Source organism: Mastigoproctus giganteus, chromosome 10, assembly GCF_048544385.1.
Source record: "Mastigoproctus giganteus isolate SK-2022 chromosome 10, ASM4854438v1, whole genome shotgun sequence".
Classification (NCBI taxonomy): Eukaryota; Metazoa; Arthropoda; class Arachnida; order Uropygi; family Thelyphonidae; genus Mastigoproctus; species Mastigoproctus giganteus.
This window is the reverse complement of record NC_143584.1, coordinates 135,925,802-135,953,435: the sequence shown is the minus strand read 5'-3', so window position 1 is coordinate 135,953,435 and position 27,634 is coordinate 135,925,802. Positions and strand designations below refer to the sequence as shown.

General features: G+C 37.6%; 1 protein-coding gene across 1 annotated transcript in view; it reads left to right on the top strand.

Annotated features, from left to right (window-relative positions):
• The first annotated feature begins 6,341 nt into the window (after positions 1–6,341).
• LOC150079301 (progranulin-like) overlaps positions 6,342–27,634 on the top strand; it is an 87,447-nt gene continuing 66,154 nt past the window's right edge. The window contains exons 1-5 of the mRNA XM_090383025.1: positions 6,342–6,426; positions 6,847–7,040; positions 17,369–17,380; positions 18,678–18,963; positions 27,485–27,583. Of these exons, the coding sequence (XP_090239151.1) occupies positions 6,342–6,426; positions 6,847–7,040; positions 17,369–17,380; positions 18,678–18,963; positions 27,485–27,583 (676 nt within the window). The remainder of the gene's footprint in view (positions 6,427–6,846; positions 7,041–17,368; positions 17,381–18,677; positions 18,964–27,484; positions 27,584–27,634) is intronic.

Below are 27,634 nucleotides of genomic sequence, written 5' to 3'. Positions count from 1 at the left end.
TGTTGTTGTCGTCCTTGGATATGTTCCTTATGACACTGAGTCATCGCTTGATGGTGGTTTCTTTCACTTTTGGTTCGCCCAGCTGCGAACACCTCTGAAATTCTTATCTTTATCGCTGCTGGCGATGATCCTTTTACTCAGTGTACTGAGGCGGATGTCGACTATTCAAATCCAAATAGGCAACAAAAACAACAACAAAATCAAGCGCTGTAGTAGAGAAAGTAAGAAAAAACATGGTGTGCGAAATAGATTGAGATGTGGAAATTTCATTCCAATAATAGCTTACCAGTATTGTTCAAGTAAGTTGCCGGACAGTATTTTACACCGCCTTAAAAGAATACAATGAATGACAAATGATGTCTTTCATTTGCTTTTTTAATAAAACAAAAGGAATAATCTTCTTTCTGTTTCATGGAACTTTTGGATGTTAATAAGAACAAAGACAGCAAAGTCTTTGTTCTTAATAAGCAAAGATATCCCACTTTTTTTTTGTTAAACGTGGGATATCTTTGAAAATGAAAATACAAAATGAAAAACAAAAGCAGAATTCGCAAGAAAGCGCCAGTACTCCACCAAAAGAAGCACATCGTCAAGATATCTTCCAAATATAAGTCGAAATTGCTGTGTCAACTGGTAAACAACCTGATCCCCCCATCACCCACAAGCGAACAAGGACCCTTACTAAAAATAATAACACCAACGAAAGTTTTAAGGACCACAGTGACAACTTGATCGTTGGACAGCTGCTGCTGTGAACGTTTGAGAATTTTCACAGTAACAAACCTTTTGGAGATTAATCAAACCACGAAGAGTATTGATTGCATAAATTTTTAAGGAATCGCAGAATTTATTATGTCATATTTAAAAATTACATTTCTTAATAAATATGTTTTCCGAATCGAGGTACGATAACCAATTACTAATATTCAGTTTTGTATTTATAATTGTACAAATTGTACGAAAATACCACTAATGATCATAGCGAGATGATTAGGTGATATTATAAGATTTACGCGATTGAAATAACTAATTCGTCGTTTGCGGAGATGAAGTCTGACTACAGTTCTTTTCTAGGAAAAGTGAAATCTATATTAATATGACGTGTAGAGTTCTTCACAAGAAAATGCCTAATCAATCTGTTTGGTTTTCTTTTTTTTTTTTTTTTATTGTGAACAGCGTCACCGAAGGCAAATATTTGCTATAATATGCATCCTGGCATACAAATTCCGAGTGTCCATTAGAAATCGATCTACCACCTTACAGAGACGCACATTATACAAATTATTCATGCTTATAAACACAGGGATTGTGATCACATCATTTCATTCTCGTTTCTTGGCTTGCACAATCATTTAGCCATATCTCCAGTACTTAGGATGGCAAGTCATTGTCGTTTAGATAATTCTTTGAGATGGCAGGCGGTTGGACGATTTGAAGTAGGGCAGCCGCAGGCGGCGTGGCACGTTGGCTTAATATGTCCCGAAGTGTCGTCTTGGCACTATGAATGCAGTTTCGGGACACTGGAACCATTACAAGAAGAGCTGGCCAAGGGCTACGTCGACCACAACAAAATACTATATGGTTCTAACAGCAAGACGATGTCTTGTCATCAACTGTCTCTTGCGGTTGCCGCGGTCGTAGGTGGAAATATTTCCAACCGATCTGTGCTAAGAAGGCTCAGTTCACGTTCACTCTACGCAAGGGAGCCAGTGGTTTGTATCTCATTATTTCCAAACTACCGCAAGGATCCGAGAAACTGGTGCCATGAACATGGGATTTGAAACCGTGGCAAATGGGGTACACTTATTTTCTCAGATGAGACCCGTTTTAGCCTACAAACAGATTCTAGATGTCATTTCATCCAGAGACAACGAGGAATGCGGTATCGCCCCTCCAACTTCTGAGAAAGGGACAATTACGGTGGAGGGGTGTTCTCTTGTGAGATTTGAAACCGTGGCAAATGGGGTACGCTTATTTTCTCAGATGAGACCCGTTTTAGCCTACAAACAGATTCTAGATGTCATTTCATCCAGAGACAACGAGGAATGCGGTATCGCCCCTCCAACTTCTGAGAAAGGGACAATTATGGTGGAGGGGTGTTCTCTTGTGAGATTTGAAACCGTGGCAAATGGGGTACGCTTATTTTCTCAGATGAGACCCGTTTTAGCCTACAAACAGATTCTAGATGTCATTTCATCCAGAGACAACGAGGAATGCGGTATCGCCCCTCCAACTTCTGAGAAAGGGACAATTACGGTGGAGGGGTGTTCTCTTGTGAGATTTGAAACCGTGGCAAATGGGGTACGCTTATTTTCTCAGATGAGACCCGTTTTAGCCTACAAACAGATTCTAGATGTCATTTCATCCAGAGACAACGAGGAATGCGGTATCGCCCCTCCAACTTCTGAGAAAGGGACAATTATGGTGGAGGGGTGTTCTCTTGTGAGATTTGAAACCGTGGCAAATGGGGTACGCTTATTTTCTCAGATGAGACCCGTTTTAGCCTACAAACAGATTCTAGATGTCATTTCATCCAGAGACAACGAGGAATGCGGTATCGCCCCTCCAACTTCTGAGAAAGGGACAATTACGGTGGAGGGGTGTTCTCTTGTGAGATTTGAAACCGTGGCAAATGGGGTACACTTATTTTCTCAGATGAGACCCGTTTTAGCCTACAAACAGATTCTAGATGTCATTTCATCCAGAGACAACGAGGAATGCGGTATCCCCTCCAACTTCGGAGAAAGGGACAATTACGGTGGAGGGGTGTTCTCTTGTGGGGCGAAACAATGATCAACTGCCGGCAACCTCTTCATGTTTTTGATATAGGTACCGTAACTGCGCAGAGGCCGAAAACAGATCCTCGAACCCTATGTGCGACTTTTTAAGCGTGCAGTTGGCCAAATTATTTCAAGAAAAAATTATTTCTTTATAAAATTGCTGTATCAAGAGCTTCAAATATTAACGGTTGTAATCCCCTAAGCGGTTCAAAAGTTAGACCCCATCTCCATTGGATGCGATCTGCTCAAATTGTTTGAAAATATTTTACTACCATTCTCACAGCAATATGCTTCAAAAGTAAGCAGGCTTAAGTACCTGGTTCTGTGGTCCATAAAAAGGTTGAGCACTGAAGAATCTATTGAGCAGTCCTCACGAGTCAGCTGGTAATTAAAATCAAAGGGCTACCGAATTTTTTTGACGTAAAGAATTATTGCGAAGTTTCTGAGACTCTACAACTTATGCTGGAAAGATTTTTCATAATTAAAATGTCGCCTCTTTTCTTTATGCTGATTTCGAACCAATCTCGATTAAAAAAACAATTGTAGTATCTATTACAGTGTTTGTGTTGAAGAAAACACTTTATTTTACGTCTAAAGACAATGAACAAGTTGAAGATATTACTCGGCATACAAATATCCAAATCAAAGGCAAGAAATACTCCTTATATTTAACAGGATTATTCGATAATCCTGCTAAGACCTAAAGCTACGGTTTAAAACTAAGAAATAAAAACAAAGTAATCATTTAATTATTCAAAGAAAACCCTTCATCCAAAATAGCACATATTTGGGAATGGCTTCAGTAGAAGATATTTGTTTCTCTTTTTTTCTTTGTCTTCACTAGGATCAAGATCTTATTTGCCATGACCAACCAACCATTAGTCAAGAGTTGGTTGTGTTTCTTAGTTAGAGGCCGCTTGTTAAATAGTTCAAAACTTTTGTCATCCCGATATCTGTGTAAGCTACCATGATACGTTCCCTTCAAATTCACATTAAAGGATACATTAACATGTACAAACTGGATGATAAGATGGCTTCTACTACACTCTATTCAAATCTCGAAGTGGCCCGGCAGAGTCAGCTTCCAGCTGAGAATAACCTAACACAATTCTCTCTCTCTCGGTCAGTCACCAAACAGATGGCCACATTTGATATAATGGATATAACGTCCGCTGATACAGTCAAGAAGAAAAACAAAGATAGTGGATACCTGGATATCCTACCGGACCAGGTTGTTCAACCACGCTGAAAACAAAGAGGCCGCAAATGCTCTTCATCAAACTCACACAACATTTGCAATGAAAAAACCAGCAGAAATCAGAAGGTGCAAGACAATTAACTAAATATTGAAACTGATCCCTTGCCTCACAAAGCCATTTTTCACAACGTGGTAGTCTCAAGCGAGGGTAGCATGGTTTTTCTCCCGGAGTACAGCAAACAGAAAATTGACCACAGAACGCATGCAATTCACAGAAATTATATACAAAGCAATATGGCCTCAGTATCTGATGCTAATAAAACTGAAAAGCTTCACCCAGTGCTCACCGTTGACTCTAAAACAGTGCAACCTTTAATGTTTCGTTGTAAATTTTATTGTGCTACAAATTATTCTATAGTTGCCCACATCTCATTTTTCTCTCCTTGAACCGATGAGAAAAAATCATTTTTTTGCCTCTGTCAATCAATTTGTTGTTATCTATTGCTATGTTCGCCCACTTGCTATCAATGTTTACAAAGAAAAATACAATCGATGATCATTGCACTGGGATACTTCCTTCTTCAGTTAAATGTTTCCTTGTAAAAACAATGAACTGGGTAGCTTCCTTTCACGTAGTGTCATTTCTCGTATCTTTTTATCCCCCTTATCTACAAAATCATTTTAATCTGTTGAGGAGTCACTCTTAAACCAACGACTTCAACGTTTGTAACCGTGTTGGATGATATCATTCGCTGTAACAAGGAACTTAGCAACGGGGATAGCAGAAAAGGAAGTAATTCGCCCTTCATAAAGTTTGATTAAATGATAATTATTTATAGTGCTATCTCGCTGTCCTGATATGGCGATGGGCATTATCAAAATACTTCTGCCTATATAAAGTGAATTCCACACATTGGATTTTATTCTGAGCAAAAAAAACCTACAAGAAACTGTGTTCCAGATCATTCAGTAAAGGTACGTAGTAAAATACCTGTGTAGTTATTGTAAATTATTTCTTACTTCTGAGAGTTCAGAAAACACAGAGCGATTCTTTTGAATGTTCAGCATCCTTTATTTGTGTGATATTTGCTTCTAATTTCTTGTCTGAACAGTTATCAACTCTCTCTCTCATTACAATCAATCTCAAGTATTTGTAGCTTCACTGGAGTTTCTTGGAATATTTTAACATGAACTTGAAGAATTCCTTCACCATCATCAAATACCTGCTCCTTTCTGGTGAACAAAATTTCAGCTGCCGATGTTCTTTTCGAGTAGTTTAAGAAACTTGAGTGCATTATCGCCACAAAAATCCGAAAATCAATTTTTCATGTTGGCTTGGAGCTCCCTTTCTTTTGCTATGGTTATGTTATAAACACTTAAAAACGCTTTCGGAGCTCCTGTGGCGGTGCCCGAATGCGTCATATGCAGGGCATACCCCTTCTCCTTTTGCACAGCCCCAATTATTTGCTTATGTTTACCATTTCTGTATTAATGTACTTTTCGGTGATCAGCAACTTCTTTGTTCAAATTAAGATTGCAATTTAAGGGATATAGCAGCCAGCCATATATGGTGAAAAAATATTTATATAACAACATCAATGAAGAAATTACACTTTATAGAATAATCACTGTCCACCTGCACCATGCTGAAAAGGCCTGAGTTCAAATCCCGTCAATGACGCATAATTTTAAGAAAGCGGCTGAGTTCGTCGCTGTCAGCAGAGGGCCGAATGTTTATTTTTTCTATCTCCAGGGAACGCAGTTGCTCGATATTGAAACAGCAAACCGAGTGAAGAAAAACTGCAATTGCAAACACGTATTCTTACTCTTCTTAGCCTTAGTTTCTTCGCCTGCCGCATCTTACCTAACCCAACCTCTCTCTGGATTCCAAGGAAAGTCAAGAACTGCAACGTCACGCATGCTGCCTGAATTCTCAACACTGTACAGCAGCAAAAATGTGTAATTATGATATTGTACAGCACTTCTACAGAACATTCATTTCACTGTGCTCGAATTCCCGGCTGTAGTTTTGTTGAACAGATTATGTCTTCATATTAACCTAAAAGGTTCAGAAAGACAATAAATATTCACAGTTTGCATACCATTTGTCTGCAGCACTATGCGCCGCGAAATGTACGCAGACGTGAGCTCAAAAAAAACTGAAAGTAAAATAAAAATATAAATTATAGGCAAAATACGCACTTGAAATACTTTGCAGTACCACCAGAAGCTACCATCATGTTACAAATTACACCGAAGAGACCCGAGCAGAATATTTTTTGTTTCAGAGCTGGAATACAGTCATGAACATGTGATACCATTAAAATCAAATATTATTTTGATTTGCAGGATTATCCACGAAGATGTTGGCTCCACTTGTGTTTGGTCTTCTCTGTGTGCTGGCTGCTGGAAATGCTCTTCCTAAAGACAAGAATTACTGTCCCGAAGGTACGTTTCGTAAAAGATTGTAAAGGACATTTGAAAATTAATGTTTTTTTTAACAATTTAACGATTGGTTATTGAATTATTCCACTGAATGTGTTTTTCTTTGAATATTGCGAAAATCTCACAAAATAGTAATTCTTCATCATTTGTTAAAATTATTACAAGGAAATGGTGACATTTCCTCTGCTCAAAACTTAACTTTCTCATTTTACACCAGACTACGTCTTAAAGAAGCTAAAGAAGCATTTAATTGTTTGAAAAACGTCAGTGTTTGCACCTTCAGTGTTCAGATTAATATTACCATTACTGCATTAATCAAATTAATATAAAATATACTAACAAATGAATCAGCTTAAGTTGGTGTTAAAATGTCATCAGGTCACAATTAGAAACATTATCACAATTCTCTGTTTCCAATTTCAGACGCCACGCTCTGCCAGGGTATAGATTTGCAAGATGGCTGCTGTCCTCATCAAAATGCGGTGTGCTGTGAAAACTCTAACTTCTGCTGTCCTCAAGGCTCCTCTTGCAATACTACTGCTGGTACTTGCGATTTCCCGCCGCAACCGAGAAAGCCAATCACTCCCCTTGTCCAGTCTGCTTTGAAAGCCACAAAGGTGAGCTCTCCAGGAACATATGACAATTGGTGTGGGTGCCCAATTCCAGACGGTGTTTGTTGTCCGGGAGGTTTAACCTGTTGTCCACCTGGGAAGAGCTGCTTCTGGACATTCTGGTGTCGCTGAGAGGATGATGTTTCCATCTCTTTAAAGGGAAATGATTTCTGTGATGTCAGGATTAAAGACTACTTTCCAGGTTATATTAAGCAAATAAATATATGTATTTTCTGAATGATGAGGCCTAAGAAATAGATCTTTATATCTAATTACTAATTAGATATAAATTACAAAGCATTCTTAATGTAACATTATTTTGAAATAAATACCATGATTTGTCATTGTTCTCCTTGCTACGTATACATTTTGCATGAATAGCGTATATCCTGGCATATAAGTCAACCTTTGAAGCACTAAAGATGAAAATTTTAAAGTCGACTTATATGCTTATTATAACTGGACTTTAGTAGAGTAGTTAAAAATAGTTTATATCAAATGATCATATGTTTCCCTTTTTGGAACAAACTCAGTCTTCAGAAAAATAAACAGTAAAAACGGAATCTGAGTTAATTGACTTATATGCCGATTATAAGTCGACTTCATTTTCGGACTATCAGGAATAGAGAATTACAAGAATTTATTTGCTGCAATAAAAATTTCCTTGAAGTTTTAACTGTATCATAATTATAAATTTTCATGAATTCATGATGCGGACTCTATTTTTAAATATACTTTGTATTAATTTTTTTTAGGAGAAAGACCTTATATTGCAGAATACTTTACAATACACGTGTAGAATACGTTGGAAATTTTAGAATACTCCGCAATTAAGATTCTCAAAAAGTTATGCTAATTCGGATTATTAACAGATATTACCGAAGAAATCAAAAAATCTGAAAACAGCAGAAAAGGATTCTTCGCATATGTAAATAGTGGAAGAAATAGAATGAACCATATTGTTGCATTGCAAACTTCACTCAAATGCAGTAGTTTAAACTAATTTCAGTGTTGCCAACTTTGATCTCTCTCTCTCAGAATTATATTAAAATTACTACTACACTATACAAGACAAAATTCCGCTGTTTTTTCTTTTTCTTGAAAACATGAATTAAGTAAATCTCGCACTCATTAAAAATACAGAATATCATGAATACAGAATAGAGAATATTCTGTATTTTTACAATATCGGTCACTGTCACAACTAAAGAAGGACGCCCTTCCTGAAACCATCTGTACCTGGGAAATCTTTCGTCGCGCTCCGGCTGCTTTTGATAAGATACATGACCCCATAGCCACTTCTATCGGTCCTGGCTTTCCTAAATACATTGTACATACGGTACTGAAACTCATCGTCCCCTATCTCCTGGTGACACCACATTTTCGTAAGTCCTATCAAGTCTGCTTTACTTGTCCTAACCAGCAATTCGAATTCACTCATTTTATTGACGATATTTCTGACATTGTTTTATAAACAATTAAGACTTGGTGTTCTTGTATAGTTAACTACCCTGACACACCCCTTAAAGTTATTTAAGCTCGTTTCTCTGGCATTAGCTACACGCTCATTTGAAACGTTTCTGCCGTGAGATCATCTTGGTAATATGTCCTGTTGCGGTAACAAACAACAACTCTTGAGGTATGCGAAAGTGTTACTTTGACCAATATTATCAGATAAACGCGTATCTATTTAATCCCTGCCCCCCCAACTAGCAGTTTCCCTGAACCTTTAAGGTATCCTCAATAATACTGGCAAAAACTCTTGCACCACCTTTCTTTAAATGTATCCCGTCTCTATAAAACAGATTCCTTCTACCAACAAGTGCAACCAAGCTGAGAGAAATTTCCCTCCAAAATCCTTCCTTGAAATCTTGAGTTAATCCACAAGGCTTTCAACATATAATCCTTCCTATCGTGCCTGGGCAGAATTGAAGACAAGACACGTAGACATTGTGACCTAACTCGCGGCATTTCTTCAATATGGTCCTATATTTGTCTACCAAATCGTCAGATCGCGTATGCTTAATGCCATTAGTCCCCACATGTATAATAATATTCTCTTTACCCCCTGAAAATCTGACAATCTGTTGGTGACATCATTAATAGTTGTTCCCGGCTGGCATACCCTAGGTCCACCTATTCTTATTACAAAAAATATTTCCCGTTTCCCTGACAATAGAGTCGCCTAATAAAACAATGTCCTTTTTAACCAGAGTAGTTTGCACTTGGTTATTCTGTTCTGGGGGCCGAATAGGGAGTGCATCACTTGGTCTGTTACTAGAGTCTTGAGTCCCTGACGAGCTCCCACTTACATTATTCTTGAGGGCAAGCACCTGTTTTTTTCAGTGACTCAAATTGTTCCATCAATGCATTAAATTTTAACTTAAGATCACTCCACTGCTTACAATGGTGACAAAGAAAATAATCTCCAAGTGAGCTAGGATTACAAGCAAAGAATACAAGGATAAAAGGATAAAAGGTTCTGCAAAGAATAAAATCATAAATCACACGGAAATCGCCGTCGGCTATTTCCGTATGAGTCATAGTACCCTCTGACGAAGTGTTCAAGGCAGATCTTGTAATAACCATTAGAAAATTTAATAATTATTAATAAAAGAAACATTCAAAAAAGTATATTTATAATATTCAAAAAAATCAAACTATTACAGGAAAAAAAACCTATCGAAATAAACTTTAAGATATACTTAAAGTATATGTTCTTTAAAGAAAAAAGTATAAGTTCGTTAAAGAAAAAATTTTCATATTAAGGCCGCCCGAGAATACCTCATCTACCCCTGTATATTTTATCTGTAAATTTCGTGTTTTCTGGTCGGCTAATTATTCTTTGCTACTTCATAGTAATGCTTCTCTCCTTTATCAGCTAAATGAAAATCGCGCAAATTCCACACTGTATCAAGAACAGACAATTTCATAAAATGTGGAGAATACCGATTTCCTATTCGCAAAACAGTGTGGAATTCATATTTTGTTATTTTGTGTCCCATTTTAGCATTGTTAACTTCGGTTTCAATTTAAAAACCCAGTCATTATTTAAGCAGAACCTAAGCTTCACTTAAGTGAGGTTCACGGAAACGTTTGCTTGAAATGTTTAAAGTCATTGTCCAGATTCTCAGATTTGTGTCAGTCAAAATTCCATTTACCATATTTCAAATCAGTGAGATTTATGTCTTTCAAAATTCCATTTACCGTATTTGAAAATCGCCACAAAATATAATTTCGTTCATTATTTTTTACTACGGTGGCAAACGAACGTTAAACAGCCAACTCATGAATTCCAATGGTTCGGATTTTGCTTCATTAATTTTAAACTACTGTTCAAAAGAAATGCAACAAGCTCACAGCGATTACTGTTGTATGAAAAAAATTTATTCGACAACATTTTATCAAATTGGCGAATTTTATTGGCAAAACAACTTGATTCCCGGGTTAGTTACCATAACGTGAAATCGTGTGCTGCATATCGTGGAGTAGGGCACTTTCAAACTCATGAAGTCTGACAAAATAGTAGTAGTAGTAGTAGTAGTAGTGGCACTTGATGCAAGAAAGCAAGTGTAGGAGCTTATGCAGCATCAGCCAAAAAAAAAAAAAAAAAAAAAAAAATCACACCATACCCTCCAATTGCCTGTCCAGTTCCTCCTTAAATTTATTTAACCTATCAACTTCCACAACGACAGATGGAAGTTTGTTCCAGCAATTAACCACCCGCTGGCTAAAGGCAAATTTCCGCACATCTATTCTACATCTATCCTTTCTTAATTTGAACTTATGTCCCCGTAGGTTCGTATTCTGAACAAGTGGGAGGATCCCATCGGAATTCAGCGTGCTCAACCCATTCAAGGCCTTATAGACCTCAATCAGATCACCGCGCAGGTGCCTAGTCTCCAGCCACTGCAATTTGCAGAACTTAAGCCTCTCTTGGTAAGAGGATCCCTTCATTCCCCTCACCAATCGTGTTGCTCTTCTCTGTACACGCTCAAGCAAATCTACATCCTTCCTAAAATGAGGCCTCCAGACCTGTACGCAGTACTCAAGGCGTGGCCTGACCATTGCCTTATACAGAGGGACAATCACCTCCTTTTCCCTGCTACCAAAATTCCTATATATCATTGACAAAACCCCATGACCTGCCCTAGCAGCCTGTCTACATTGCTCAGAAAACTTCATATCTGACTGCACAATTACTCCCAGGTCTTTTTCATTTTCTACCACCTTAAGTGTAGTACCACACAGTTGGTACGTTTCTCTGGGGTTACTTCTACCCATATGCAGTACTTTGCATTTGTCAAGGTTAAACTTCAGTTGCCACTTCTTAGCCCATCTGCCCAAATTATCTAGATCCTGTTGCAGTAGCACACTGCCATTACTGTCATTAACAACCCTGCCAACCTTCGTGTCATCTGCAAACTTCGACATTAAGCCTGATATACCTTCATCAATATCATTGATAAATATACAAAACAACAGTGGACCCAACACCGAACCCTGTGGGACTCCACTAATAACATTAGTCCACGAAGAGCAGCACCCATTGATTACCACCCTCTGTCTTCTCCCACTTAACCATCCTTTTATCCATTGTAGCAACTTACCCTTAATACCATTCTGCTCCAATTTGTACAGTAGTCTTCCATGCGCAACAGTGTCAAAAGCTTTCCTGAAATCCAAGTATATGATATCAAAATTATTTTTTGCATCCAGTTCCTTTGTGACCACATCATAATAACCAATCAAATTTGTCAGACAAGACTTTCCCTTAACAAACCCATGCTGTGTCTGAATTATTGCTGCAGTCTTGTCTAGATGATCCTGCAATGCATCTTTAACCAGTGACTCCATTATTTTACCCGGAACAGAAGTTAAACTAACTGGTCTGTAATTATTCGTGTCACCCTTCGAACCTCCTTTGTGAATTGGGGATACATTTGCACATCTCCAGTCCGTGGGAACCTCCCCTGAATCCAAGGATGCTCTCATAATTATGGCTAAGGGTTTGCTTAGTTGCTTTGCCGCCTCCTTTAATATAACTGGATAGATCCCATCCGCCCCAGGTGCCTTTCTTATGTTTAACTTCAACAATTTCTCCTCCACTTTGCTCTCAGTTATTACAAAATCATTAAGCACACTGCTACAATTTGATAACCTTCTTCCATTTTCAAACTGTAATGATTCCTCACGTGTGAATGTAGATGCAAAATACTCATTCAGTTTGTTTGCTATCTGAGCAGGATCATCAACAGTCGAACCATCGATGTCAAGTGGACCAATCATATTCAGCCCCTTCCTTTTAGAGTTTATATAAGTAAAGAAATCCTTGCTGTTTTTCTTAGCATCTTTTGCCAAAGATTTCTCGTAATCCGCCTTTGCCTGCCGAACCTCCTTTGTGACCTGATTACAGACTAGCTTATATCTGCTACAGGCTTCTGCGTCGCCTGATAATTTATATGCATCCCATGCAATTTTCTTCTCTGTCACGAGTCTCATTAGTTCATTTGATAACCATTTAGGCCTAAACCTTGAACAATATTTCTTCATCGGTATGAAAAGTCTAGTAGCTTCCACGATTAATTCCTTGAATGCTTCCCACTTAGAATTTACTGTTTGTAACATCGTCAGTCGATCCCACTGTACAGAATTTAAAAACTGTCGGAGACCACTGTACTCCCCTTTACGGAAGCAAAAACCCTTTCCTTTACCCCTGACGGTAGTTACCTCTTTGAGTAAATCCCACTTCAGCACACTGTGATCACTGCCACCTAGTGGTTCCTTTATCTGCAAATTCTTAATACACGAATGATCACTGCTGATAACCAGATCAAGAGTGTTACTTTCTCTGGTTGCCTCTCGAACATGCTGCTGCAGAAAACAATCATCCAATAAATCCACAAAAGTCTGACTAGTGTGTGAGTGACCAACCCACAAGTTCCAGTCAATATCTGGGAAGTTAAAATCCCCCATTATAAGACATTCTGATTTACTGGCCCACTCTATTTCTCTGTACAATTGTTTATTGTACTCATTCGAGTCATTAAATCAAGAACTCTTTAAAGTAAATAGGTTAAGCTGTTTGTCCTGTTCCATTTAATTTTCATTTCAGATGTATTCGATTTCAAGATAGAAGACTACAATCGAATTTTAAGATCCAAACCCTAAATAACGTTGATATTATGTTTATATTTTATACTTTTCATTGTTTTGGGAAGGAAGGATATGTGAAATGGTAGAAAAAAATGTGTTTAATTCTGGTTGTTGAGGTTAACGCCGTTGGTACAGAATTGGTAATAGGGGCGATATAAAAGTTGTTGCTGTTGTAGGATTTTAGGACCATCAGCGAGTAAGGCCATATTGCGTCACGTATATTGTATGTAATTTACGTGTGTTCTCAGGTCGATTTTCTGTTTGCTGGAGGAAAATTCCGGAATCAGCTAAACCTTTTGACTGGACAAAAGTCCCTAAATAGAGATGCCGATTAAGTTATCATTCCTAGTGGTTCATACAGGTCTGCAGGGTGGGGCTGTACGCAAGTAAGGAATAAAATAAGCAATAAAGTAAGTGCTCAAAGTAAGGAATAAAGGGGGTCATTGATTGACTGATTTAGCTGACGTGAAGTTAGGATTAATTTTAATTAAGAATGAATGTGAAAGATGAAAGAGTAGAAGGAGAGCAAAGAGACTTTCTGAGAGATACACGCATTGGTATTAGATATGGTATTGACATACTGCAGTGGTTAACTATAATTCCTATTTGCTGAACAAAAATAAGAATATTATTGTAACTGGGATTGGGGAATATTTTTTTCTAGGTGTCATTTCCTGAGATTGTTTAAATCCTCATATATAAATATAAAGAATGATGATTTGCAAAATTTTTCCGAAAAGGAGAGAACAGAGAAATACTGTTAATGTGTACTTGAGGTAAGAGTCTGTATAATACTGCGAGTGATTCATCTGAGGATTGAGAGTATGAATAAGTGATAAATAAAACCATGGATAGTAAGGATAGTTGAAAATAATCGGGACTGTGCAGTTGTAATAAAATTTCGAAAGAAGGCGTTTTGTTCATTCTTCATATTATTTGTATTATTCATGTAAATTGAGTATACGTAATAAATGTCTTTTTGAAAAGTTCAAATGATACGTCCTGATTCAGGAGAACATGCCCTGCCTAATTTGTAGAGCTTCGATAAATCCTGTGGATAAATGAAGTTAATCCTTCTTTTTTTTTCACTCCTTATCTGGAAGAATTCTGATAGTTACTGCAGTCAGGTGACTGAGAAGTGGGGCTTGTAGGACTGAAGAAACCTTCTGAAAAGAAAAAGGGTTATACAACAGATAGATTTGTAGTTCCCAGATAAACGTGTGTTTTATAGCAGTTTTATAAGATATATATATTTCTAAAATTGCAGTCGCGCACTCCTACCCCGGTTATGGTCATGTGCTGCCGTGGACAAATATAGACACAGTCGAAATATATATATATATATATATATATATATGTTCAGGGTATTTATTCTCGAAGTCACAAACATATTCATTCTAGTGATCAGATTTCATAAACATAAGATGCCAAAATGGAGGGTGGATGGAGTGTCAGAGTTTTATAGAGCAAAAGAAAAAATCTTGGGACAGTTAAAAGGTATTACGTGATTCTAATTTTTATGAACATTACAAGAGAACATGTAACAAAGCAACTCCTGCAGTGAATGGTGATAAGCTCATTTTGAGAAAAGCTCACTAGCAAAGAGAGAGTTAAGAACGGGAATAACGAGTTCTCAGACTCGAATGCAAGAAAGACGAGTGAGAATCCAATGGTTGGATTCTCAATATCGACAATAATTGGTTGCATTACAAGGTCCATATAAATCAGACAGAAATGGCAGCGGAATCGAATAAAAACTTATCATCGATATTTACAGGAGAAAACAAACACAAAACTCTGGGAAATGATAACGCTGCTGTGCCAGTCTTCCGTAAAACAAGTGATATAACGATCTTAGACAAGCATTTGTTGAAAAGGTGTTGAGATTAAAGGAAAGAAAGGGTCCGAGGGAAGATGATATATATTCAGTTGATTAAAAAGGTACATATGAGTGTTATTAAACCATTAAGAATATTAATGAGAACAACAGTGAATTCTGAAAACGTTCCCTTGGAGTGAAGAAGTGTTAATGTCTCCCGAGTTCTCAAAGGTGGTGCCAAAGAGGAATTAAGAAACTACAGGACTATGAGTGAGTTTGACTTTTGTGGTAAGGCAGATCATGGAATGTATGGTTCAGAATGCTATTCAGGACGATCTCGACAATAACTGTATCTTAGTGTTATTCGTTTTTTTTTAGGAGCATTAGCAACTAAGGCCATATTGCTCCGGGATATGCGGTGGTCATTCCCTGACCTTTCCGCATTCTCCGTATTTGGTGGTGACGGGCTCGAACCCCGGTCTAATCAAGAAGCGTGTGCTACGCACTGCTGCTTTTTCCCACCTGGCTACGGAGGCGCCGTATCTTAGTGTGGGTTCGTTAAGTGGAAATCGTGCCTGACCAACCCGATAAATTACTATTATGTAATCATTAAGGAGTTGGATGCAGGTAACAATTTTGGCATTGTATATATAGACTTTAGTAAAACTTTTGATACTGTCCCTCATGAAAGGTTGTTATATAATTACTGGTAAGATTCTGCGCTGGATTTCAAGCTGACTAAAAGATAGGAGGCAGAGGGTTGTCATAAACGGTGGATCTTCAGGATGGATCAGTGTAACAAATGACGTTAACGAGGGTATGCAAGGTAAGTTGTTAAAGTTTGCTGATGGTTTGAAGCGGGCCAACAGTCCGAGATAGCCCATGTTGCTTCAAGAATTCTTGGATCGGTCGCATATATGGTCGGAAAATTGCAACCATATTTTAATGCTTCTAAATTTAAGGTTAATCGGGAGAAACGCAGATCTGGAATTACATAAGTTAGAGAAAGAAGAGATAAGAGTTTTTCAAGACAACAAATACTTAAGTACAGTATTATGATTGAATCTGACACGACATTTTCCATTAAATTAAAATAGGCGGCTAAGAAAACACATGGTGTCCTATCTATAATTTATAAGGTCTTGCTAGTATGGAGAATGGTATCATCATCCCTCTTTATAAGAAAAGAGACGGTATTGGAATCATTATACTCAAGGCTGAAGACTTCACCTAAAAATGAAATAGACCTTCTGTACAGGATTCAGAGAAAGGCGACCAGACTGATGAGATGTGTAAACAATCCACATTCACATTCGAAGAACGGCTTAGAAGGTGTGAACTTCAAATTTTAATAACAGGACATCTAAGGGCAGATTGAATTGATGTGTATAAAACACTAAAGGAATTGAATAAATTGAGTGAGGTGGGTTTTTTTCCTCCCTCGCTGGATTGAAGCCTGCAGGCAGAGGATTTTTGAACATCGAAACAGATTGCTTCCCAATGTGGCGGTGGCAGTGAGTCCGAATAAATTCAAAGCGGGACTGGATGATTTTCCTTGTGTCGAATCAGAATGGTTTTAAAATTCTGTTTTGCTAAATTTTGTTATTATTAATATTTTATTTATTTATTTTTGGCTGATTCAATGAAAATTCGCTTCTTTACATTACATGGACTTATTCATACTAATACTAATTTTCCGTTAAATTTACTTCCTTGCAAATGTTTAGACAGTGATGGCTGAGCTAAATGGCAGTGAGTCATAAAAACTAATAATTCACAGGCGGTCAAATTTTAAATTTGAAATTATTGGCTCGGTAGTTCCATTCAATTTATAATATTTCGCAGAAAAGCGTTCAGAAATCTCTGGAATCTTAAAAAATGCATAACACTTGCTATTTACATGAGAACAGATAAAAAAAAAAGAAATTATTTTCACTCTATAAGTAAACCGACCAACGAAATCCAGTAGACGTGTCGAGATCTTGAGCATAGCCACTCTGAACGGAAAATTATCATACATTACTGTATTCGTAATCAATCTCTTCGTGCTATTGTACCATCACCAGAGCCTGGCATCAGAGTATTCAGGACATGGCTGTTCCATGCGAAAAATAGGCCACAAATGTGACCTAACCAAGTTACTATGGCAGATGATAGTGACAGCACACCATTGAGTCTAATTCAAAGCTGTTCCAATGTTTATTGATGTGATCTAACAAGTTTTCTTGAATAATTAAACGACAATCATTTTTTCATTTCAGCTGAGCCTTGCTGTCCTCACAAATAAAAAAAAAATTATAATGTGCATTCGATCAAGAAATTTTAATTTTTCTATCAGTTTTTGTGTTTCTTTAATCAGTTTTGTGAAATGGTAAGTACAAAGAATATAGAGTAATGTTATTCCTCGTATGCTGTACTAAAATGATATATTTATTGTAATTAAGATAGAGGAGACAGCAAGAAAGTTCTGTTACATTTACGATGAAATATTCTTTTAGAGTTTCCTGAATAAACCATGAAGACGATGTTAGCCTAATCGTGTTAGGAATGCTGTGTGTGTTGGCTACTGGAAATGTGCTTCCCAGGGACAACAGCACTTGTCTCGAGGGTGAGTAGCTAATTAGTGATTACTTAATCCATAACTATTATTCAAAGTTAAGATCCGAACATCGAGGGCTATTAAAAACTTGAGTACTCAAGTACCATTGATATTAATTGAAATCTAAGTACTCCAATCGAATTTATTGGCATTATCTTTTGATTTCTGTGGGTGTAATTTTCAGGAAGCATATCGAGAAAAGTTATTACAAAGAACAAAAGAAAATGGAACGAATGAAAACAATAAAAGTTAGTTTTATGTGTTTGGTGTATACTCGCGAACAGATGTTATCCCGTTGCCGCACGTGTTCTTTGACTTCCTTCCCATTTTGCGACTTCCTTCATGTTTCCATAGCTAACCTCGAAACTGCTTTCATTTTTTAAAAGGATTTTGATCGTTAAACTTTACGAAACCGCTTCTTTTTTTCATTTCGATTCTTATCATAAAATTGGAATTTAAGTCTGAAGTATACAAGTAAAATTTAAATCTCAGACCAAAACTCCAAAACCTTGTGAATAGCCAATAACAATTATATGACAAATAAAGTTTTGAAATGTTTAAAATCCGACCGTTTTCGTTCTGTCGTCTTCATATTCAATGCGATTAACAACCCCTTTCGTCAATTCATTAATGAATTAATAATTCATTAATTCGCTGACGGCTCATTTAAAGAACTAATGCGAATTATAGTTTGAATTTTCAAAATTAAGAATTCACATTCTTTTTATTCTCTCTAAGAATCAGCATCAGGGTTTCATTATTTTCACCACGTGTACACTGTCTCAGTGTACACCACCAGTAATTTACTCGATTAATTACTTTAATTTACGCAACACAGTTTTGTCTCAATTTATTGAGTAAATTTTAATTTACTCCAATAAATTACAAACTCGGCCCATGAAAACACGCTTCTACTGACATAACACTCTTACTGCTATGAGTGCACTCTTGCGAGCAGTTAATAATATTTATATTTGTTTTTATATGTATTTCTACTAATAATATTGTCTAATAAATACTTAATGGCCATTACAATATGTAATTATATTGATAGTTCCAATTTATTCAGATATTCACAAACACTTCTACCTTGTTTCGATTTACAGGTTCTACACGATGCCAAAATGGCTGCTGCTCCCATCCCAAAGCAGTGTGCTGTGAAAACCCTAACTTCTGTTGTCCTGAAGGATATGCTTGCAACATTGCCATTGGTGCATGCGACTCTCCGGGACAACCCAGTATGCTAGTCACTCCCGTAGTCCACTCTTTCGTTCAACCGATGACTCCAGGGGCATACTGCACCTGTCCTTCAGGCAGAGCATGCTGTTTGTGGGGTGGTATCTGCTGTAATCCAGGTAAGAGTTGCATTCTTGGTATGTTTTGCGCCTGAATGACTTATTCCATATGAGGGGACAGCATTGCTGCTGGAGTGGATTGATCGAGCCAAAATTTGCGATTAGAATTACTCATTAGAACAACGTTACAATTTTGTAGCAATTTTAAATGTGCCTGAATGAATAATGAATTGCTAATTCTACTAGTGTTATATAGGAATCGATCTATTAATTTCCATTAAATTCTCTGTAGAATTAAATGTCAAATAAAGTTATGTATGAAATATTCTTTGGCCTGGACTTGATTTCATTTGGATTACTGCATAATTTTCATCCTAGGAAAACTTATCTCGTAATCTTCAATGTGTATTTTCTACACTCTCTCTTTATCAGTTAATGATTATTTCAAATCTCATAACAATCATGCACAGATAGACGTTTTTCGATCTTTTAACAACTTCTTAGAGAACAAAAGACATAACCTGAACGGAAAATTAATTTTTTCTTTAAACCCACATGTGGTAGTTTACTGGAGGTGCTGCTGCTCGAAAGTGTAAGTTGAAAAGTATATTTTACATTAATTTATGTAAACTTCAAATATATATTTTTGAAATCTGCATAAATTAGTGGAAAACGTCAAAATTACAAAAGATTCATTCTTCTGTAATTGTTCTTGGAAAGAACTTTTCTATCATTGGTTCAAACATCCGAAATAATAACTTTTGTGAATTGTCTATACGGTGTGCTGGCGAACTTATTAGTTTGAAATTTTTGAATAACAGAATTGATAATTCATCTTTAATGTCACTAAACACTGATTCAAAACTGCATATATAATTTAATTTAAAATAAAATATACTTTTGAAATCTTCAACACAGAACTGCATTATACTGTAATTAAGATAAAACCATACTAAAATAAAATAAAGTATATATTACGATAATATAAAATCCCTGAAAAGATTAATATATATATATATATATATATATACCTTCATATATCCCAGCAGGTCCGCGACGCCCACTACAACACATACGCATTACTAACTTCCTGTACACTGGAACCGAAAACGGCTTGGGAATGAACCATTCTAAACAGCTCAATCCTCCCTAAAATGAAGGACTCGAAAATCGTGTGACTGCGGCAACCCTTATCCCTATTAATGCTATAACGATTACTATTTTACCAATTTATCTTACATTTCCTATCTCCTTCTGTCTCCAAACAAATATTGACTGATGGAGCTGGGGAAAGAATGAGACCCAATTTCGAATCTCATCAGTGACGCGGGGAATTTTTATGGACTTGTTTTAACAACATCGCTAAGTTAGTCGGTTTCAAGCGACAGTTGCATGATTTTTAGTCTAACAAACAGCAAACCGACCCAAGAATACACGTAATTACAGCCACAATATTATTACGCCGCATAGCCTTACTTCCTTTGGCCTTACATACACAGAGAGCACCATGAAACCACTTTTAATAATAGGGATCATGAAGAAAACTAATTGGTAGTTGTATTAAGGTTTCTAGGAGCATCAGCGACTGAGGCCATACTGCTCCGTGTGTACTGTCTATAAATTGTTTGTGTTCTGCTGTCGATTTTCGGCACAAAAACCAAACTATTATATTAGGCCACTCGAATATTTAAATTCATCTGCCGTGCATTGTGTATTATGTCTGTAAATTGCGTGTGTTCAATGGTCGATTTGCCTGTTTTGCTGGACGAAAACCCCCCCAATTTTTGGAGGGGAAATCTTGTTATCTACGCCTGAGACCGACTAACTCAGCCACGGAGTGAAAAAAGCCCTTTAAAGTTCTCGCGTCATCGACGGGATTCGAACCCAGGCCTTTTCCACCCGGTGTGGGGAGGACGGTGACGATACCACTGTTCTACCCACGCAGACGATTTTCGGCAGAGAATGTCCTAGAGGATTTGAAGGAAGGGCGTTGCCATTATGGAGCAAAACAGCTTTTAAACTTATTTATTTATTTATTTATTCAATTTATTATATATGCTTCACCCCTGAACAGCCTTCAGCTAGGAGGGTGCTGTATACATTTGTACATTATAACTTAGAGAGCAAACATAGAAATCATACATAAATTACGCATATTATTATTATTCCTATTTTATAGAAACATTAGTTTCTATTAATATTATAAACATTAGTTTCTATATTCCAACAAAATAACATCTAAAGTGAGCAAATAACGCAGATACAAATATATACAGTGACACAAGCAAAAGGTAGAGACATATAAACACATTCGCGTCCTAATATATGCATATATACAGCTAATACATATATATACAAAACACATAATGATTTAAAACAAATTAATTCTTCAGCAAAGTAGAGTTGATCGGAGATTCCATCCTGAAGGAAATAATCAGGAAACTTCTACAGTTGTATGTGGTGGTACATGTCCTGTATCTTCTCAGATCTGTACGCTTTCTCATCACAGAACTTGTGGGGATCAATCTTCAGGGTGTTGTACGTTTGGAGGATGTTAGACGGAAAACAACATCTTCTAAGCATAATTAAATTCTGTAATAAGCTTCTTAGGGGAATCCATGCACTATTGCAAAGGGCGCGGGAAAGCCTAGTGCCTACAACAAGATTATGGACATTTGGAGCGTCAAGGCGATCGGTGAGGAGTTGACAGAGATTACGCAGATTTCCTGTAATGAGCAACTGATTCCAAGAAGTGCAACCAAGGTTAGCATACATGATTGATCTCGAGATGGTGAAAGGGTAGCGACTAACACGGTTCAACCACCTTAAAATCCAGTACTCGATACCCATGAATTTTTTGATGTTAGTGAGGGACGCAGAGGACCAGATCGTCGAGGCATACATGGGAATCGGAACAAGACATGTTTGTATGTAGTGAGTAGCACGTTTTTGGTTGTTTACTTCAGTAAGTTCCTATCGTATCGCCCACATTGCTGACAGAGTTTTTGCTTTAGTGTTGGCAAAGTGCTGTTGGAAGTTCAGGCCTTCATCCCAGGTGAGCCCTAGATCAGTGTGATGAGAAACCTTTTGGACTCTAATACCATTGATGTAGATGTCTATGTTCATCTTCTACAAGTTGGTGAAAGACATTTGTGCTGACTTGGTCGGATTTATGGATAGGCCAATATTCTCAAGATAATGGTCAAGTTCTTCTATTAGGGCAGTGGCATGGGCGTTGATTGCGTCAGATTTGTCACCGTGTTTTGACGAGATGAAGAGTTTTATATCATCTGCGTAAGAGCTGCAGTCAGGATGCGTAGAGAGGAAGGGGTCTAAAGCGGCAGCAAATAGTGCAGAAAGGACGCCACCTTGGGCGACTCCTCTGTAGACGACGTGGTTCGATTGGAAGGTTCTATGTTCCACTCTCAAATGCCTTTGTTTCAGAATGGAAACGATGACTTTTAATAGGCCTCTCTGTATTCTGAAATGCCTTTTAAGTATTGTCATCAAGGAATTGGGCATTATCGAAAGCAGCTTTAATATCTAAAAATACTACATCAATCTGTTCTTTGGCGTTCAGAGTCGTTTGGATCCGAAATAGGGTGTCCATTAGATTAGTCACAGTTGATCTCTTTTTGTCACAGTTGAACTTAGCTTTGATAAGTCTGTGAATAGCCTCCAGTCCTGTGGATTGTGCTCCACAATCAAAGCTGTCATCAAACCATTGACATCACAGCAGGCAACAAAGTTGCTTTCATTTTTAAAATATGGTGTCAAAACATTCTGCCTTCTCCTGCACGCACGGACACCTTGACATTTGGTTGCAGAAGATTCCACTGTTCGAGCCTTAATCCAGAAGTTCTGCTTTATCTTTCAATAGATCTAAGTCTCGAATTAGATCACTTAGTTCACCTTGAGTGATTCTGTGTGACTCACTCGGCGACTCAGGTCCTGGCCCAGGTTGACCATCATTCCTCATACTGTCCCCATCTTCATCAGACTCCAGAAAGTGTACTCTTCTGTAGGGTGAGGTACAGGCAGACCGCCCATATGTGCCACTGTTCGGATAGCTGACGGTATGTTGGGGTATTCCACACTTCACTTCCTTTTTTCTTTTTTTTTTTTTTTTTGACATGCCATGCTGAAGAGGAGGCACCATGCAGAAATAAGTCATTCACATGATTTGCAGGCTCCATTCAAATCATTGGGATGGCAAAAGGCATTGAATGTCCTTTGTTATTCAGCCATCCACGGAGACTTACAGCACATGTGCTGCAGCAAATATCAGGTGCCCAGGGTTTGTCTTCATCACCTATCTTACAGCCAAAATAACGTTAGTAGGCTGGTTTCACAAGAGGAGTCAACTGGCGTTTCTAAGTGGAAAAACAAAATAAATAAATAAATAACTAAATACAAAGCAAAACAAAGCTTATTGGTTCCTGTTTCATTATTACCAATCTACCTATTCTCTAGACTCCAAAATTCCCTAGTATTCACCAATATTCCCCTAAATCATAAGAGGGGCTATATCGTGGCACCGAGAGGTAACTAAGTGTTTAAATGTTATATTCCTTTTTCTCATGGGAAAATTTACTATTTTCAAGCCAGAAAAATTTTTGGTGTTGAACAGAGCTACTTATTAAATAGTTCAAAACGTTTATTATCCAGATGTCGGGGTAGGCTACCATGATACGGTTCGCTTAAATTCACATTTAAAAATACATGAGCATGGAACGCTGGATGATGAGATGGTTTCTATAGTCTATTCAAATCTCGAAGTGACCCAGCAGAGTCAGTTTCTAGCTGAGAAGCTCTCTCTCTCTCTCTCTCTCTCTCTCTCTCTCTCTCTCTCTCTCTCTCTCTCTCTCTCTCTCTCTCTCTCTCTCTCTCTCTCTCTCTCTCTCTCTATGTCAGTCGCCAAACAGATGGCTGCATCTGCTATGTCTTAGTGGATATATCATCCACTAATGCAGGCTAGAATGAATACAAAGGTGAGTGGTTACCTCACTCGACCAGACTAACTGATCACGCTGAAAACAGAGGTCAGTAGCGCTCTGCAGATCGACCCACAAAACCTTTGTAATAAGAAGACCTACAGAAAGCAGAAGGTATAAGGGGTCTATTTTAATAGTGAAACAGGATCCCTTACAGAACCCTTTTTCACAACGTGGTCGACTCAGGACTTGGTTTTTTCTCCCGAAAAACCAAGTACTCCTAGGTACCTCGTTCTGCGATCCATCAAAAGACTGAGCAGTGACGAATCTATTGAGCAGTCCTCACGAGCCAGCTGGTAATTAAAATCAAAGCGCTACCTATTTTTTCGAAGTAAAAAATGATTGCGACGTTTATAATCTGAGGCCCTGCAACTTAAGCTCGAAATTTATTTCAAAATTAAAAGTTGCATCTTTTGTTTATGCTGATTTCGAACCAATCTCGATTCCAAAAACAACTGTAATATCTAATACAGTGTTTGTGTTGAAGAAAACACTTTGTTTTACGTCTAAAGACTATGAACAAGTTGAAGCTATTATTCTGAATACAAATTTCCAAATTAAAGGCAAGAAATATTACTTACATTAAACAGGATTATCCGATAATCCTACTAAGACCTCAAACTACATTTTCCAAGCTAAGAAATAAAAACGAAGTATTCATTTAATTATTCAAAGAAAACCCTTCATCCAAAACCACACATATCTGGGTATGACTTGGTTAGAGGCGATTTACTTCTCTTTTCTCTTTGTCATCGCTAGCACCAAGACTTATCTGTCATTACCAATCAACCATTCGTCAAGATTTGGTTGTATTTCAGACACTGCTTGTTAAAAAATTCACATTAAAGGATACATGAGTATGAAAGCTGGATGATGGAGAGACTTTTATATTCTATTCAATTCTTGAAGTGACCGTGAGATCTGGTTCTAGCTGAGAATAACTTAACACCATTCTCTCTCTCTCTCTCTCTCTCTCTCTCTCTCTCTCTCTCTCTCTCTCTCTCTCTCTCTCTCTCTCTCTCTCTCTCTCTCTCTCTCTCTCTCTCTCTCTCTCTCTCGGTTAGTCACCAAACAGAGGACTACATGTGATATGTGAGATATAACATCCACCGATGCAGGCAAGAAGAAAGACGAAGATAGTGGATATTTCACTCACCGGCCAGACTGTACAACCACTCTTCAGATCAACCCATACAACTTTTGCAATGAGAATATCTACAAAAATCATAAGGTGCAAGGGATCTATTTGAATATTGGAACTGATCCTTGCCTCGCAAAGCCATTTGTCACAAAGTGGTGGTTAGTGGGTCTCAGGCGAGGGTAGCATGGTTTTTCTCCCGGAGTTCAGCAAATAGAAATCTGACCACAGAACACACTCAATTTACAGAAATTATATACAGAGCAATATGACCTTAGTAGCTGATGCTCCTAAAACTTTATTTCAACAACAACAACATCCTTACTAAGCTCCACAAGGCCATCTAACACACAGTACCCACCATTGACTATTTAAAACAGTGCAGCTTTTAATATTTCGTTGTAAATTTTATTGTGCTACAAATTATTCTATAGTTGCCCACATCTCATTTTTCTCTCCTTGAACCGATGAGAAAAAATCATTATTTTGCAGCTGTCAATCCATTCGTTGTTATCGATTTCTATGTTCACCTATTTGCTATCAATACGCATTACCAATGTTTACAAAGTAAAATGTAATCTACATTCATTGCAGTGGGATACTTCCTTCTTCGGTTAAACGTTTCCTTGTAAAAACAATGAACTGGGTAGTTTCCGTTCACGTAGTGTTATTTCTCGTATCTTTTTATCCCCCTTATCTCCAAAATCATTTTAATCTGTTGAGGACAGGTCACTCTTAAACCAACGACTTCAACGTTTGTAACCGTGTTGGATGATATCATTCGCTGTAACAAGGAACTTAGCAACGGGGATAGCAGAAAAGGAAGTAATTCGCCCTTCATAAAGTTTGATTAAATGATTATTTATAGTGCTATCTCGGTGTCCTGATATGGCGATGGGCATTATCAAAATACTTCTGCCTATATAAATTGAATTCCACACATTGGATTTTATTCTGAGCAAAGAAAACCTACAAGAAACTGTGTTCCAGATCATTCAGTAAAGGTACGTAGTAAAATACCTGTGTAGTTAAGGTAAATTATTTCTTACTTCTGAGAGTTCAGAAAACACAGAGCGATTCTTTTTGAATGTTCAGCATCCTTTATTTGTGTGATATTTGCTTCTAATTTCTTGTCTGAACAGTTATCAACTCTCTCTCTCTCTCTCTCTTTCTCTCTCTCTCTCATTACAATCAATCTCAAGTATTTATAGCTTCACTGAAATTTCTTGAAATATTTTAACATGAACTTCAAGAATTTCTTCACCATCATCAAATACCTGCTCCTTTCTCGGGAACAAAATTTCAGCTGCCGATGTTCTTTTCGAGTAGTTTAAGAAACTTGAGTGCATTATCGCCACAAAAATCCGAAAATCAATTTTTCATGTTGGCTCGGGGGCTCCCTTTCTTTTGCTATGGTTATGTTATAAACACTTAAAAACGCTTTCGGAGCTCCTGTGGCGGTGCCCGAATGCGTGATATGCGTCATAAACATAAGCAGATAATTGGGGCTGTGCAAAGGAGAAGGGGTATGCCCCTTCTCCTTTGCACAGCCCCAATTATCCGCTTATGTTTCCCATTTCTGTATTAATGTGCTTTTGGGTGCTCAGCAACTTCTTTGCTCAAATGAAGATCGCAATTTAAGGGATATAACAGCCAGCCAAATATGGTGAAAAAATATTTATATAACAACATCAATGAAGAAATTACACTTTATAGAATAATCACTGTCCACCTGCACCATGCTGAAAAGGCCTGAGTTCAAATCCCGTCAATGACACATAAATTTCAGAATGCGGCTGAGTTCGTCGCTGTCAGTAGAGGGCTGAATGTTTATTTTTTCTATCTCCAAGGAACGCAGTTTCTCGATAATGAAACAGCAAACCGAGTGAAGAAAAACTGCAATTGCAAACACGTTATTCTTACTCTTTTTAGCCTTAGTTGCTTTTCCTGCCGCATCTTACCTAACCCAACCTCTCTCTGGATTCCAAGGAAAGTCAAGAACTGCAACGTCACGCATGCTGCCTGAATTCTCAACACTGTACATCAGTAAAAATGTGTAATTACGATATTGTACAGCACTTGTACACAACGTTCATTTCACTGTGCTCGAATTCTCGGCTGTAGTTTTGTTTAACAGATTATGTCTTCATATTAACCTGAAAGGTTCAGAAAGACAATAGATTGTTTCACAGTTTGCGTACCATTTGTCTGCAGCACTATGCGCCGCGAAATGTACGTAGACGTAAGCTCAAAAAACTGAAAGTAAAATAAAAACATAAATTATAGGCAAAGTACGCACTTGAAATACTTTGCTGTACCACCAGAAGAATCTACCATCATGTTACAAATTACGCCGAAGAGACCCGAGCAGAATATTTTTTGTTTCAGAGCTGGAATACAGTCATGAACATGTGATGCCATTAAAATCAAATATTATTTTGATTTGCAGGATTACCCATGAAGATGTTGGCTCCACTGGTGTTTGGTCTTCTGTGTGTGCTGGCTGCTGGAAATGTTCTTTCCAAAGACAAGAATTACTGTCCCGAAGGTACGTTTCGTAAAACTTTGTAAAGGATATTTGAAAATTAATGTTTTATTT